Raw genomic sequence first — 16,601 nt, 5'->3', positions numbered from 1 at the left:
ATAAGGATGCAATGAACTTAATCTTTGTTTACACAGGAGAGTAGCTGTCCCAGGAAAAAGAAGTGGGTGTTGAGGTTGCATTGTGTTAACCCTGGTTGTGCTAGGAGAAAATAGTCAAGGCATGTTCATTTCCTCTCTAGCAGTAAGAGCCCTAATCCTTTTAGCTTGGGTGGATCACCTCGGCAGGGCTTTAAGGGCTACTGTGCTGGCAGAGCATACCTCTGGTTCAGGTTACATTTCCAGTGTAGTGCGGTGACCAGCTTGGTGGCACCACCCACACTTAGCACAGGAAATACAACTCAGAAAGAGCCAGAGGGGTATAAAGCTCTGGTTGAGAAGGACCCCACTGTCCCAACCTAAGAGCCACTTGGGCCTATCCCTCACCTATCCCCAGGCTGGCACTTACCCATGGGACACTCCAGTCCCCCAGGCTAAGGACCACTCAGGGAAGAGCCATAGCAGAAGCCCTTGCTTTACTCTGGCATCCCCTTTCAACTCTACTCATACTATTTATTCAAAGCCACCAAGGTGAAGGGCTCCAGAGCAGAGGATGGCACTGGGGAACCCTTCCTAAATCAGCAGAACTGTGAAGGCAAAAGTGCTAAGGCAAAATCACAGGGAGAGAGAGGGTAGCTCAGGCCTGGAGCAGGAAGGCGAAGCTTGAGGAGCGTGGGCTGGGACACAAGTGGTGGCGGCCAAACCCGCTCACGTACAAGAGCAGCCCCGGGAGCACAGCAACCAGGAGCGTGGCCAAAAGGGCATGGCGCGGCAGAAGGGTTGGCGCAGCGGTATGCAGGGCAGTTCATGCGGGCAGGGTGCAGTCCCCTTCCCAGTTCTAAAGGCTCTGAAGGGTAACTCTAGTAGCAGTCACCCCCCTGGAGAGGACTTAGCTATGGTTTCCACTCACCTGAAAACCATCTCCAGAAGGTATGTGGCAACCCAGACAAAGACCCCGCACAGCCACACAGATGCCCAGGTCTGCAGCTGCAGGGAGCGCCTGAGCCTGGCACTCGTACCAGAGGGCAGCAGAGACAGCAGTGCTGTTGGTGTGATTAGGTGAATGATCTGCTCAGCAGGCTGGCAGACCTGAGGGAGGGAGTGGAAAGGGAGTGTGAGAGGGACATAGATCGGTGGAGATGCACCCTATCATCCCCAGGACCAAAGCAGTGGGCAGAGGCTCCACCAGAGGCAGAGGATCCCCTACCCTCTTGCCACCAAGCAGAAGGAGGGGACCTAAGAGATGGGGGCGATGGAAACAGGTCCCTGCTCAGGGTAGCAGGCAAATCCCTTCCCGGCCTTCCTCACCTTACACACCAGATACGGGACTCGAACTTGGGGGCCAGGCAAATGAGGACGTAGGTGAAGGTCCACCCAGGGCTTTGCCTAGAGAGAGCCAGTCAGCCCAGCATTCTGGCTGCCTCTGTTAAGAGGAAAAGGAGAGTAATTGTCACAGGTGCTTCCCTTCTGAGGGGAACAAAGGGCCCAATATGCCCTCCAGACCCATCCCACAGGGAAGTTTGCTGCCTCCCTGGGGCCCAGGTTACACTGTCTCCCACAGCATCCTCCTAGAGAAGCTGGCGGCTCATGGCTTGGATGGGTGGACTCTTCAGTGGGTAAAAAATTGGCTGGATGGCCAAGCCCAGAGAGCTGTTGTGAATGGAGCTAAATCCAGTTGGCGGCCAGTCGCAAGTAGTGTTCCCCAGGACTTAGTTTTGGGACCAGTCTTGTTTAATGTCTTTATCAATGATCTGGATGAGAGGACTGAGTGTGCCCTCAGTAAGTTTGCAGATGACACCAAATTGGGCAGGAGTGTCGATCTGCTCAGGGGCAGGAAGGCTCTACAGAGGGATCTGGACAGGCTGGATCGATGGGCTGAGGTCAATTGTATGAGGTTTAACAAGGCCAAGGGCCGGGTCCTGCCCTTGGGTCACACCAACCCCAGGCAACGCTCCAGGCTTGGGAAAGAGTGGCTGGAAAGCTGCCCCACGGAAAAGGCCCCGGGGGTGCTGGCTGACAGCCGGCTGGGCATGAGCCAGCAGTGCCCAGGTGGCCAAGGAGGCCACCAGCACCCGGGCTTGTGTCAGCACTGGTGTGGCCAGCAGGAGCAGGGTAGGGATGGGGCCCCTGTGCTTGGCACTGGTGAGGCCCCACCTCGAATGTTGGGCTCAGGTTTGGGCCCCTTGGGACAAGAAGGACCTTGAGGTGCTGGAGCACGTCCAGAGAAGGGCAACAGAGCTGGGGAAGGGTCTGGAGCACAAGTGTGCTGGGGAGCTGCTGAGGGAGCTGGGGGGGTTTAGCCTGGAGAAGAGGAGGCTGAGGGGAGACCTTATCACTCCCTACAACTCCCTGAAAGGAGGTTGTAGTGAGGTGGGTGTTGGTCTCTTCTTCCAAGTTACTAGTGATAGGATGAGAGGAAATGGCCTCAAATTGCATCAGGTTTAGACTGGATATTAGGAACAATGCCTTTACTGAAAGAGGGGTTGAGGATTGGAACAGGCTGCCCAGAGAGGTGGTGGAGTCACCATCCCTGGAGGTGTTCAGAAGACATGTAGACGTGGCACTTCAGGGCATGGTTTAGGAGGCCTGGTGGTGCTGGGTTGACAGTTGGACTTGATGATCTTAGAGGTCTTTTCCAACCTTAATGATTCTGTGATTCTATATGGCCTGAATTTCTTTCTCACAGCCCTAATCTTGACTGCAAACCTAGACTGGGCTGTAAGCCAGGATCTCAGCCACATCCCCAGGTCACATAGCATTGAGGGAACCCTACGAACAGCCCTTCAACTATTTTGGCAACCCCTTTTGAGTGCTCCACTCTCACTGTACCTCTAGGATTTCTTTCTTAGATTCCTAACCCTAGCTCTGTGCCAGCATCAAGTCTAATGCAATGGGAAACACCACAAAACTTGGTAAAGTTTAGATGGGAATGGACCCAACAGTCCCCGGTGACAGAGCTACTGCTGTTCTCTAGTAATGCTTTGATGCCCTGTCAAGTGGGCTGTCTTATGAGAAATATCTGTGCACGATCCATCAGTGCCTCAGTGCATTTAGAAACTAATATTCAATTTAATTAATAGACTGGGAGATAAGGACACCTACAAGAAGAGGGCTAAGGGATCTTCCCCAGCCTGTTACTTAAGCATCACTTCAATAACATTGTTGACATTACATCCTCCTATCCCTGTGCTGCACAGAACAGCTGGTAGGTCCAGAGAAGATGACTGATACTGCTCTAGGTCCAGCCATAGCTCTTCTGGCATTGATAGTGTTGATTTTTTAATGCCTGCAGCTGACCAACAATCAGAAAACTGTGGGTTGTTCTGGTTATGCCTTTTTGTGTACAAAGAATTGCACAAGCAGTTGTCCATCAAACAGGAGCTAACAATTTCCTCGATCTCAGTCCTAACGTTCTTCCAGACAATTCTAGCCCCAAAACCTAGACTGAATCAGGCCATTAGTCTTCCTCATCTCTGTATCTCTATTTGCTTCCTAAATCAGCGTGTTTCTCTTACCTCTGTCTCTCATGCACAACGGCACTAAGCAAAGTCTCTCCTACCCAAGCACAATAAATGCTGTCCTCTGTTCTTCAAATACATATGAAGCCACAGCAGTGTCTGGTACTCAGGTGAGTATCTCATGTGAAAAATAGCAGAATGCAGCAACCCAGTAGCAGGATCACAGTTTGCATCAATGTACACAGGAGGGTCAACAAACCTTTCTATCCTTCTTAGCAAAGCAGAGGCTGAGAGACATAGAAGTGGCTTATCCACAGAAAGATAGTAGAGATTCACTTATGGCTACAGAGCAGGTCAGTGGCAGAATTAAGAATAAAACGAAGGAGGAAGTCTTCCTCACTCCACCTGTAAGACAGCACTTACATAGCTCTATTTCCACAGCCAAAAAGCTAACACAACTAAGAGTTTGAAGATGAAAATGCAGTGTGCATATCAAGAAGGCACTGCGTTGCTCTCTGTAGAGGACTTAGAAAGATATACCTCAGTTTCACAGCCAGACAGGCAAAAAATTTAAATACAATTTTGAAGTCAGACAATCAAAAAAATTTTTGGTTTTACCTACACAGAAGTCTTGTTTCCTGTATCTGTGAACTTTTTACTCTTCTTTTTATGATTATTTCCAAAATCAAACAAAGCAAAGGTATCACGCATCAAGCATGTCCTTTTACCTAAGAAAATGAACAAGTTCATAAATAGCACTGATTTTGGGAACATTTATTGACTGACCTTACTTTTGACTCCTCAGAGCATACTGCATGACTTGCTGTTTAATCAGCTGCAGAAGAATTCATGCAAATAAGATTTAGAGGTTGATGGAAATTGACTATTTAGAAAAACAGAAGCCTAGAAGAGCTCTTTTGAAGATGTTTATGATGTACAGTCTCCTGAATGCCACAGCAATCTTCCAGTGTTCAATGTTTCTCCTCACTACCCCCCTGTGAAGTAGGAAAGTCCTCATTCTAGAAAGGGGAAATAGAGTCTCTAAAAAGCTACACGACCAGTGGTGATCCAGCAAAGCATTTAAACACATGCTTACTGCCTTCTCTGAGATTCCCTACATACTTAATTTAAGTACATGCTTAAAGACTCTGTGAATCCCTTGCTCGCAGAAACCTGACATGCCCTTGGAAATGGTCAGATAAGGTGCAAAGTGTAAGGCAGGAAGCAGATTTGGTTCAGCTGCTTTTCCATGCTAACTAGAGAGCATAAATATTGGCACAACGAGATTGAGCTGACTGTTTTTTCCACGAGTCCTCTCATAGCTTTGGGGAGCAGCATTTCAATAACTTTAAGATAACATCACCTTAGACACATACGGTTGCCAACGCCTTTTTCTCCTCTATTGTGGCTTGTTCAGCAATTCCTAAACTTCTGAATATGAAGGATACGAGAACAGGGTATGAAGACATGAGTTACCTGCCCACACAACCTGAACTCTATCCTCCTTGAATGATAGCCCAGTCCAGATACAATTCCTACTCTCACTCTCTCGGCTTCCTCGAACAGGAGCTGTTGATAGCTAACGGACATATACTTATACTGCACAACAGAAATCATACTGCACATGGCACTCATCCGGATCCCTTCATCTTTATGCAATAAACTATATTTGATTTTAACCAACAGTAATCCTACAAATCACATTCATTTCCCACCAAAGTGGGAATTTATATTTCCCCTCAGGCAAACATTTTACTCTCCAAACTTGAATGATTTTAAAGGCACCTTTTGTGATATACACTATTCAATATTCCATATTGAGATGCAAGATTATAAAGTTTTAGTATTTTGGAGAACAGAATGATGTGATGTTCCATCTTTATAATATTCCTGTAAGCCTTTAGATCCCACTGTCCTCCCTACATTTAGTACAGGTTGACACTCAATGAAGAACTGCAGGGTTTATTTAAAATTCGGTCTCATGGAACAAAGTAAACCTCTACCTGGGAAATCTGGCAATTGACAACTTCACATGCGTAAGATGAATTGTTGGTTGCTAATTTATGTGCTCCAGCTAGCTCTGTGTCTCTGCTTTCACACATGGCAGGGATGAGCCTGGTGCCCCTGGCAGACAGTTTGCTTTAGGTTGGCTCTAAAACTACACGGAGCAAAGCAATAGAAGAAAAGGTCATGTCCTACTGGGTTCCCAATTTTACTTCTGGGTCCCATTTTTCACTTATGTTCAGTACTTCTGGAAATACACCAAGAAATGTGGTTCAGGATAAGAACAGCCTGTTCCAAGACAGTTTCTCTCATCTCAACACTTCAAATGCTCTCAAATTCTTGGCTCTGCATCCAAAGCAGAAACTCTTAACTTCATTCTAACATTATGCAAGTACCAGTCTCATAAGACTGAAATTTTATCATGACAATTTTGCTTACAGACTTGGGCACTTGAAATGGGGAGGAAAAAAAGAAAAAAAAAGCGCATTAAACAATGGTTAATGGGAAATCTGATGCATTCAAGATGGTGTTACATGACCACTGTTAGAAAAGCAGCTTCAAACATAACTTCTTTGTACTGCAAGGAAACACGTCCATCTTCCATTTTCAGGGAACAAGAAAGTGTCAGCTTCTGTAGAGAAATTAAAGATCACATCAATTCAAACTACCTTTAAAAATTTATTTGGCTGAATACAAACGTCTGGGCCATTTCTGTAAACATCTTCATGTAAATATGTGGTCTCCCACACAGATAGTCAGGTCAAATAAAGAAAAGAGAGTGCAGAATAAATCTGTGTAAAGCTTTAAAAGGTGAATCAACACCAGAAGAAGTTGCGCTGAATTTTCTAGAGGAGCAGCTGAGGGAAGACAGAGTCCAATCAACAGCATCCGTCTTACAAACTCAAAGGGATTCAATCCAAGCTCAAAGACAATATTCAAACTTACTTGAAGCAATTATCTATGACAGATGTTAAATTCTAAGTCAAATACACATATACCTCAAATATTTCACTGGAAGTCTTGTAGTAACTGAATCAGTATTCTTCTAGTAGAAAGATGTCTTGGGACGCAGAGAATCTGCTTATAGTCCTTTCCATGCATCTTTTCAGCTGACCAGCAGTAATGCCAACTTCCATTATTTTATTGCAAGATATATAATGTTTTTCTTATGGATACTGCACATAATTTAAAAAAAATATCTGGAATCAACACCTTCTTAAAAAGATCTCATAAACACTCACCTACTTGGAGCACTCAGATCTGGTAGTACTAAATCAGAGTCAAAATAAAGCCTCTTTCTTTCAGATATCAGGGAGCCTAGTCCCACATCACAGTGGTGTAGATCAGTGTAAGCAAACAAACTCCAGGAGCCATCTCAAGGCTTCCCTTTCTAAAGTTGCTCAATAGCAGATGCTTTTACTTAAGGAAACTTCTGTCAGAGCATAGTTAGCTTCCTTAGTCCTTATCTTAAAAGGTCCACAGACCTTTTGAAGTTTTGAAGACAATGATCTCCTGGGTCAATCCAGGTTCTTCCAACTGGTTTCTGCAGACCCAGAGCCCCATCCAGTATTCTCAGAAGCTGCTTACATGTGGCTCAAGAAATAATTCCTTTCTACCTCAGGGAATCTTCTTTATTTGCTATTTGTTATATTCTCTTCTCAGGTTCTGTAACTGATCCTCCTTCATCAGCTCTACGCCGTTTCCCATTCACGCATATTCCATCTTGCTTGTCAGGCTCAAGCACCCAATACCCAAGGCTTTTGACTGTCACCTCCTGGTCACTCACCCCAGTGATTTACATTGAATTCTCTCATCTTGACTGCCAGAATGTTCTAAGAGCAAATGCTTCACACGGGTAAATGACTGCAGAATCAGAAAGGATAAAAACTAAAGCCAGTTGGCAGACAGCCATTAGTGGGAGAGACATTCTTTTTCCCAAATATTGCTTTCAAAAGGAAAGAGGAGATTATTAAAGGTACCATTAAATAGATTCACTCCTCTTTAAGAAAGGCAGTATCTAGTTTTAACTCGAAGGATAAAAATAACATGGAATACTCTATCAATCACAAAACCAACCAGCTACAGCTTACTCCATCCATATTATGGCTCTGAACTGCCTCCCTTGCTAAGGCTATTATTTATTCTGTATTATTTTTCATTTTATTAAGTAGCTTAGAGCTGCATTTACTTGCTTAGGGTTTTTTTGAGTACTGGGGTTATAAAAGGACCTGGATGCTAATCTAATCCAAGAGCATCTTGCCATGGTGATGCTATATAGGATCCTTGGGAAAACTAACTTACAACAAATCCTATAGGTAGAGAAGCTGCCTTTCAGGCACACAGAAAGAGCAATCACATTTATAGGTACCCAGCACAGCCTAGCAAGGAATATCACTGCTGAGGGACACATGCTTCTCCACCACACTGTTGAGTATCATGTAGTTATGGAAGACATGAGGAAATGTGTGGGAACACAAAGACACATTTGTTCTAAGTGAGAACAATGATTACCTGACATACATCAGGTTCTCTCTAGAAAGCCCGACTCTACAGCTGGAAATGTACAGAATTTAGGGGCCGATTTGGGGCTCTTTAACAAAGTCCAGAGTCAGAGGAGCATTTCACAGGGAGCCCACTCCTCCACGTAGCGCTCTATGGTGCAGTATGCACATCCAGTTGTATGATGGAGGTGCATCCAAAGGCAATCCCCCCTCTTCACAGTGCCCATGTCTAGCCCTTAGTATAGAACTGCAACTCAAATAAGAAAAGGTGACACTGTGGTCAATGGCATTTTGCAGAAAACTGGTGAACTGAGATATAGGAATGTAAATTTGGGAAGGTATAAATAGCAAGCAGCACTCTAACTGCATGCTTCAAGTATTAGTCAGTGCTAAGCAATTCAGGCTTATCTTACTGCATCAAGACTGTACTTTAGAAATGTGAGGAAACATCTAGAAAAAAAAGTCAAACCATAGCTTATAAGTTTGAAGTGTCATTTCCTTCAAAATCAACAGGAAAAGCTTCTTGCAAATGGAACAAAGTGTTCTTCCCCTCAGGCTAACCTTGCTAAATTCAAAATCAGAATAGAGATCACCAGAAAGTAAAATGGCAAATGGCACATTAAATGTGGCTTTACTTCTCAAAGCCCAAATCCCAAACCTCAGCCCCTATATTAATAACGCAAAACTCAGAAAGTAGTTTCAGTAGTAATGTTCACCATATTCAAAATTCCTGTGCTGGTTTTGGCTGGGATAGAGTTAATTTTCTTCAGAGTAGCCAGCATGGGGCTGTGTTTTGGATTTGTGCTGAAAACAGTGCTGGTAATGCAGGGATGTTCTTGTTATTGCTGAGCAGTGCTTACAGAGTCAAGGCCTTTGCTGCCTCTCACCCCACCCCACCAGCGAGTGGGCTGGGGGGGCACAAGGAGCTGGGAGGGGACACAGCTGGGACAGCTGGCCCCAACTGACCCCAGGGATGTCCCACACCACATGGCATCATGCTCAGCACATAGAGCTGGGGGAAGAAGAGGAAGGGGGCGATGTTCGGAATGATAGTATTTGTCTTCCCAAGTCACCGGCAGGCATGATGGAACCCTGCTTTCCTGGAGACGGCTGAATACCTGCCTGCCCATGGGAAAGAGGGAATGAATTCCTTGTTTTGTTTTGCTTGTGTGCACAGCTTTTGCTTTACCTATTAAACTGTCTTTATCTCAACCCACATGTTTCCTCACTTCTGATTCTCTGCCCCATCCCACTGTGGGGGGGGTGTGAGTGAGTGAGCGGCTGGGGGAGCTTAGCTGTCCTCATCCCACTGGTGGGGGTGTGTGTGAGTGAGCAAGCGGCTGGGGGAGCTTAGCTGTCCCCATCCCACTGGTGGGGGGTGTGTGAGTGAGTGAGCAGCTGGGGGAGCTTAGCTGTCCGCCAGGTTAAAACATGACAGTCCTTTTTGGCACCCAACGTGGGGCTCAAAGGGTTTGCGATAAAGTCCAGTGCTCATTAGTGGCTGCTTTTTACTTTCACTGCTTGCTGTATTGCTTATCATCTCACTCTGCTGTGCCTGGGAACATTCTGATAACAGCCATGGTGATGCGCCTGGGCTGGCAGATGGTCAGGGCATCACTGCTGTTTCTGTGCTGCTGCACTGGACAGGCTGGAACTCCAGTGTGAACTCAAGTCAAAGGGTCTGTGAGCTGTGGATGAAAGCATCTGTGGCTGTGTATAAGCCCACGCCAGAGCAGGTACATCTTGAAGCATCTGTGGCCTTGGTTATGTCTGTGCCACTGCAGGAATACCTTGTGGCCCAAGGGTAAGTCCACGCTGGAGAAGGTACACCTTGAAGCATCTGTGACTGCGGATAAGTCCATAACAGAGCAGGTACACCCCTGGAGAGACTGTGGTGCATAGATAAGGCTCCACTTGGAGCAGGTACACCCCTAAGGGACTGCAGTCTGTGGATAAGTCCAAGCTGGAATGGGGGCAAGGGGAGGAGTTCATTGCAATGGTAAACCCAGTGGTCTGGTTCAAAGGGACCAGGGGTGGAGATTGTAATGGAAATACCTTTAAATTGTTGTAACCTGGGATTTGAGTTGCATGTTATGGGAATTCCTATAGCAGGAACCCCTTGTTGTTAGCCAGGCTAGGAGCAAGGGGAGGAGTTCATTGCAATGTTAAAATGTATAACCTGGCCCAAAGGGACCAGGGCTGGAAACTGTAATGGTTCTACCTTTAAATTGTTGTAACCCATAATTCAAGTTGCATGGTATAGGAATTACTCTAGCAGGACCCACCTAAACCAATGGAGGACAAGCCTTACAAGAAGCAGTGCACGTGCAGCAGTGACCTGACCTCAGCTGGCTTTGGTGCCCAATAACTCCATGCAACACACAACATCTCCTGTCTTGAGTGACCACCACACCAGGTAGAGCCCAAAGTCATGGACTAAATGAACTCAGTGGACATTTTGTGGACATTTATGGACATTTTAAATACAGTTTACAGGGGTGTTCCATAGACTAAGGGAATAATATCTGTATATTATATTATATCAAAGCATGGGAAGAGGGGTTGTATTGGATATTGTGAGACCTGAGCATGATGTAAATGGTATGGAATAAGGGGTAGATACTGCCCTGGTTTCAGCTGGGATAGAGCTTTTGCAGCTTTTACTTTACCTATTAAACTGTCTTTATCTCAACCCATGAGTTTTCTTACTTTTACCCTTCCAATTCTCTTCCCCATCCCACTGGGGGCAGGGAGTGAGCGAGCGGCTGGGTGGGGCGTAGCTGCCTACTGGGTTAAACCATGACACTTCCTCAGACTCTGGATCCAAGGGTTGCTTTAGCTCCCTGCATAATGCATGATGTTTATACACTCTGCCACCAGTACCCATAATTTATCCCAAGTGTTGAAATGTTGACATTACTTATGCCTCAAGCTCCTGGAATCATATGATTATGCAAGAAATCCAGTTTTAAGTAAAAACAATTTTCTAGCACTTCATATTGAGAAGAAAATCTTCAAAATGGGACTGCTAAAGTTGCAAAACTCAAAGTATACATAAAAAGGCACAAAATACACTGCTTATTAAATCAGACTATTCTTCAGGTACTCTCAAGACTGTTGGAGGCAAGCCGGAGTTGGGACTATTGATATCAAGCTGTCATGCAACATCTTAAGCAATATCTCTTTGCAGAAGCCAGGCAAAAATGTAACAAATTTGCAGAAATCATTATGAGAAATTAATGCATATACCCCAACAGAAATTAACTGAGACGTAAAAAAACCTGTCTTTTTTCTCTCCCTCTTGTATATGACTTCAAAAAACACTTTTCCCTGCAGAGCTGTCCTATTGCTTTCCATCAGCCCCTGGGGATACATGTTTTAGCAAGTACTCATTCCAATGCACCACTGTCCCCTGCTTCTGCGCCTTTTCAGACCAAGAGTTACTGCAATTTTTACTTTATATTAAAAGACAAAGAAAATGCTCTCTGATCTAACAAAAAAGCAGCAACACGAGATAATCTAGAGCAACAATTCTATGAAGCCTTCCATTTCTGCCTGAGAGTGTCCTGGTATCAGTCGTGCACGAGTTCATTAGTCTTGTATTTCTTAAGGAAGTATTTTTATAATTGGAAGAGGAATCCATAGAAAGTCCTATCCCTTGAGAATCTATAGTTTTCTGTAAGATCTTGCTACTAGATAGGTATTTATTTACTCTGAGAGAGAAGTTTAATATTTAAAATTTTTGTCCATTTGTTATAAATGGACAAATTTAGAAAATAAATTTGTTATAAATTTAATATTTATAAATATTAAATAAATAATTAAAATTTTGTATGCTAAATAAATTAAACATACAATGAGCAGCTGCTCAAAGAGCTATACACTAAAGTAGGCAGATACTGCAATGGTTAAACATATCCTGAGAGCCTGCTGACGTTTAATTCAGAAGGGAAGCCGTTATATACAATGAGTGGGTTAATGTTTCCTCAGACTACAACGGAAGTCTCATCTTTATCCATGTGAAACTTTGACTTACAGCCTTAGCAGGTCTGTGCATGTTAGGGACACTATAGTGTTGATGACTGCATGAGCTGAACAGCTTTGGAGAGAGAAGTTGCTTCAGCTGGACCAGAAACATTACCACAGTTCTGCAAATTCCCCTTTTCTCCACACCTGTGTGACTTCACACCCTGTTCCAGCTGAATTCTCATTAACTGTTAGTCTGGTTTTGCTCCCATCACAGCTGAACAGACTATATGTTTTCTAGGAATTTCATCCATCCCTGACATACCAACACCCAAAGAATTCTCCAGCCAAAAGAACACATTTGACAGAGTTCTTCGCTATTATGACACTCTAATCTGTCCTTACAGGAAAATATTAAATTAGTCCTGCACAAGCACAAGGTCTGTTTAATTTATCAGAAGCCTATGCTCTTTCTTTAAATTAGATTATTTCTAATTAACCTTTTTCTCTCAGATTCATTGATTAACATAATCAGGTTAAAGTTACACTAACTTGTTACAGCTTGGACTTGTCGTTTGCTGCACCTGAGTCAGACTTCAAGAGAAGCCAGAGTGCCCCAAATCTTGTCTGCTTCTCCCTCTGATATCCATTGACTTTAGAAAATATGGCATCTTCCGCTACAAACACTGCATCATTTTAAAGCAGGTAAGCCACTTACTAAAGCATTGATGTAACATTCCTTCTGTACCCAAACTTCCCATTGAAGTCTGTAAAATGCAGTGGAGGCCCCATATGATTTTATTCAAAGTTTTTTAGTACTGCTTCCAGAAAAGAAGGCTGTATGAGCTCGAGACAGTGTGGCAAGTGCCAGAAACACACAAGTCTGGTTTCTTACATATCCCAAATGTTTAACCTGAACAGCAGTAACGGCGCAAGCTGCCTTCACAGGATTTAGAGTCTCTTTTCCTACTGGATTTTCTGGTACTGAGTGTTGTATTGGCACACTCTGCTACACACAAATTGCTTGTACTCTACCGAGTCATTCATTTTTCAGGCAATTTTATGAACTTAATTACCTCTGTAGAGTTTGATTGAAACTGTAATGCTGTAGAGATTGCACCAAGGTGACAAAATGCTGGCTTACCTTTGAAGCTATCTAGGAGAAGCATTAGTATGGCTGAAGTTAGTCACTTCTTTGCCTTACAGAAACCTCTAGTGCAATGAATGATAAAAACGCAGAGCAAGCACCAAAGCAGATTACTGAATGGAATTCCTACTTTGAGGAAACAGCTCAGCCTCCAGCTATCTCAGGAATATTCCTCTCAGGAAAAACATACCAACCAAAAAAAAAAAAAAAGCCCTTCTTGTTGCTGTGGCTTAAACACAACAAACACAACTGTAATTTAGTAATTTGAGAGAAAGGGAAAAAGGAAACCTAGGTAAGTGGCATATCAGCAGGTGAAATAACTTTTCTGGGCCTCTGTCTCACTGTCTGTAAAATGGGGAAAAAACAGATATACAATCCCGACATACACATTTGAGGATGCTATATGTAAGTGTGATAGTGGTCATATACCATTTATTTCAGTAGGCTCCAGAACAGACCTATAAATAGGCTGTCATTCCACAGTTCTCCTCAGCAGTTTACCAAATTATTTTAATAACATGGGGAATTTCTCCCATGCAGTTATTTTATTAATTTGCACAAGTGTTACTGAGCCATCTCTGCCATTGTTCTGTTTCCACTTACTCACCCCATCATTTATTGCTTACTGTTTTCTTTCTCCGATTCTATCACCCACTGAAAATACATCAGGCCTCCTGTTTCCTTAACTCTGGCAATCATACCCATAACTTTTATAGCTAAATAAACACATTGCAGAAGCTTTGCCATCGAGTCCCAGTCGCTGTTTCTGGAGCTAAAATAGCTCTTTATCCCCACCTGGAGGATGGACCGACCCTTCCATGAAGAGTGCACACAGCCAGAGACTGTCTCCTTCTGCAATGCACTTTTAAAACATGTTCAGCATCTCACACAGGACACACGTTTCCAATATGTATATGCATCGCAGCAAATACAGCTCAAAAAGTTCCTTTCAATCACACTTTTGTACCTTTCAAAGAACTCTCCTGTCATTTGTTAACAGCTTGCCACATTCAAAATATTGGACATTTGTTTAAAAAAAAAAAGGCATACATAATATAAAAAAGGAAAGGAATAAGCAAATTAATTGCCAGGCACAATTCTAAATGGGGCTGTCCGAGAAGCTGTTAATTTGTCTTTTCAGTAGTACTGGTGCTGGAGCTGCTGCCTCCCCTCTTCTTACTCACCGTCAAGACCAAAAAGCAGTTTTGAGATCCAGTTTGGGAAAAGTAGATTGGAGTGAAAGCATATGTCAATACCAAGAAATAATGTACCATTTTTAATTCTGATCCTGTAAACATTTATGTAAATATTGAATCATTTTACAGTGGTAAATAATCCAGCTAAAACAGATGAATAAAGTCACCTTGCAGGGTCAGAGCTGACACCACAAAAGGAACGCCTCTGTCATTCTCTAACACAATTTTTTACTCTTTGTTTCAATGTTAATGACCGCAGTGGAGTATGACGCCACAGCCTTTTCTTTGACCTCCTACACAACCTTAACTAGACCATTTCACCCAAGGATTCCTGCACCTCCTCGCATAAAACAATCACAATGTTCAAGAAATCTACATTTTACCCACAGTGATCTCTTCTGACAATATCTGTAAATATTGTCACAAAAAAACCTAAACTTGTCTGAGCAGGATTATTTTCTGTAACTGTGTTTATCGCTGTTAATTATATAGCTGTCTTTAGGATTTTATAAAATTAATTATTCCTTTCTAGACCTGCGACTGGAATTCTTTCTGTGAATACTGGCACAACACAAGCATTCTCCTGTTTTTATGGAATTTCCCCCAAATTCCCAATTTTTAAAAAATGAGCAGTAGATAATTTTTCTGCCCATCTATTTTTCTTGCACACAAATTACTGGAGCTTTGCAATTAAACAACTCATCTTGCTTCCTTCTAAATAGGAATCACAAGCACGTATCAAACACTGTTCAGCACTATTAGCAATTTTAATTTTGCTTTGTCTGTCTACCAGTGGGGTATTATCATCCCAGGGATCTTTTTTGCTCTCTTTATACACTGAGAAGTGATTATCCTTACCTCTATAGTGACTTCAGCTTCTCTTCTCAATTCTCTTAACTTGAAATCTGTAATTACTGTTTCCTATAGCTCAACTGGTCTACGAAATTCTCACTTCTAGGAGTCTCATGTTACAGCTGCCTCATTTTCTGACACAGTTTTCTGGTTATTTAATACACTTCTATTTAAAAAAATCCTACTTTTCCCCTACACTATTGTGATGTTTTTCTACTACACCTCTTTTAAATTCTCCCATAGTCCAGATGACAACTGTCCTTTCGAACAGTCAAGAGTATTAGCAATGAGGTCTGTGTTCACACCGCTTTTAATGTGCTCATGATGATACCTTGGACAAAAGCTAAAAGATAGAAGGCTCAACCCTGCATTTTGTGGTGGCTTAATTTATGCCCAGCTAACGCACCAGAATTGTTGCCAAATGTGTAAAAAAACCCCATATATATATATTAATCTTGGATGAGATTGAATAGTGCAGGAGTTGTTAGTAGTTAAGAAGGAATCAGAGTTAGGAGTAAACCCTAACACCTGAGGATTTTAACAAATCCTCAAGTAATGCTTAGGCCAGACAAGAGGGTATTGGCAATGAATGCCTCGTTGACAAGAACCTCCTGAGAGAATACAGCTCGGTAGAACTTCTAGGACTCACAGTGGAAACATCCGGCTGCCAAGAAGGGTGGGAAGATAAGGGAATGCCACAAATCTGTCAGCAGTGATAACAGGGAACATCCTGGCCCAGAAGGCGCTGAAGTACGAAACTGGGGGAAAGGTAATTCCGGCGGGGGGAGATTGCGACCACCGGCTCAGCTGAGGGATGAAAGGACACCCACACACCCACACACCCACACACCCACACACCCACACACCCACACACCCACACACCCACACACCCACACACCCACCCCCTCCTAGAGCATGCGCAGTGAATTAAAATCACACTAGCTTTAAATTTAAGCGGGGAAGATACAGACCAATGGAAGAAGGGGGTGCTCAGTCAGGTCAATGATTATGTATTAGATAGGCGCGGTGTGTTAACTCGCATGTATAAATATCAAAAACGAACTCCAGGAGGGGTACACGCTAGGAAGAGTTGTTCCCCATGCATCCGGCGCTGCAATAAAAGAACGCCTGCTTTCTAAAACTCCAAAAGTGAGTCTTAGAGAGTTCTTTTAACCAGCTTTTACGGTATCAACAAGACGCTCTCTCCAAACACCAACATCCGAGCAAACGGTAGCCTCACCTGCACCACCACCACCAAGCCCCCGCCGCCGTGGGCCGGGCTGGCCGCGCTCCCCCTTGCCTTGCGATACCGTCCGTTTTTAGCAGCTCTGCGACGTGCCCGCACCGGACGCCCCCGAGCCCCCGCCGGGGCCGGGGCCGACGGCCGAGGCGAGACGGGGCTAGTCCCTCCCGCACCGCCGCCGTCTCGGAGGCGGCACGCGGCGGGCTTGTCACCATGACAACAGCGGCACGCTCCCCT

The 16,601-nt window shown here is 44.0% G+C and overlaps 1 protein-coding gene across 6 annotated transcripts in view; it reads right to left on the bottom strand.

Moving 5' to 3' along the window:
- Positions 1 to 16,597, bottom strand: part of GGT5 (gamma-glutamyltransferase 5) — a 48,086-nt gene extending 31,489 nt beyond the window's left edge. For 2 of the 6 annotated variants that reach the window (XM_075110541.1, XM_075110543.1), the window contains exon 1: positions 16,362 to 16,597. In XM_075110541.1, the coding sequence (XP_074966642.1) occupies positions 16,362 to 16,579 (218 nt within the window). In that variant the 5' untranslated portion in view covers positions 16,580 to 16,597. Of the gene's footprint in view, positions 1 to 907; positions 934 to 6,457; positions 7,213 to 15,770; positions 15,950 to 16,361 lie in introns of those variants that run through there. The other 4 variants (XM_075110542.1, XM_075110547.1, XM_075110548.1 and 1 more) reach the window with 4 other exon arrangements.
- Between the last annotated feature and the right edge of the window lie 4 nt (positions 16,598 to 16,601).

The sequence above is a fragment of the Phalacrocorax aristotelis genome, chromosome 15 (assembly GCF_949628215.1).
Source record: "Phalacrocorax aristotelis chromosome 15, bGulAri2.1, whole genome shotgun sequence".
In the NCBI taxonomy this organism is placed as follows: Eukaryota; Metazoa; Chordata; class Aves; order Suliformes; family Phalacrocoracidae; genus Phalacrocorax; species Phalacrocorax aristotelis.
Note: the sequence above shows the minus strand (reverse complement) of the source record. Positions and strands in the feature narration are given on the sequence as shown.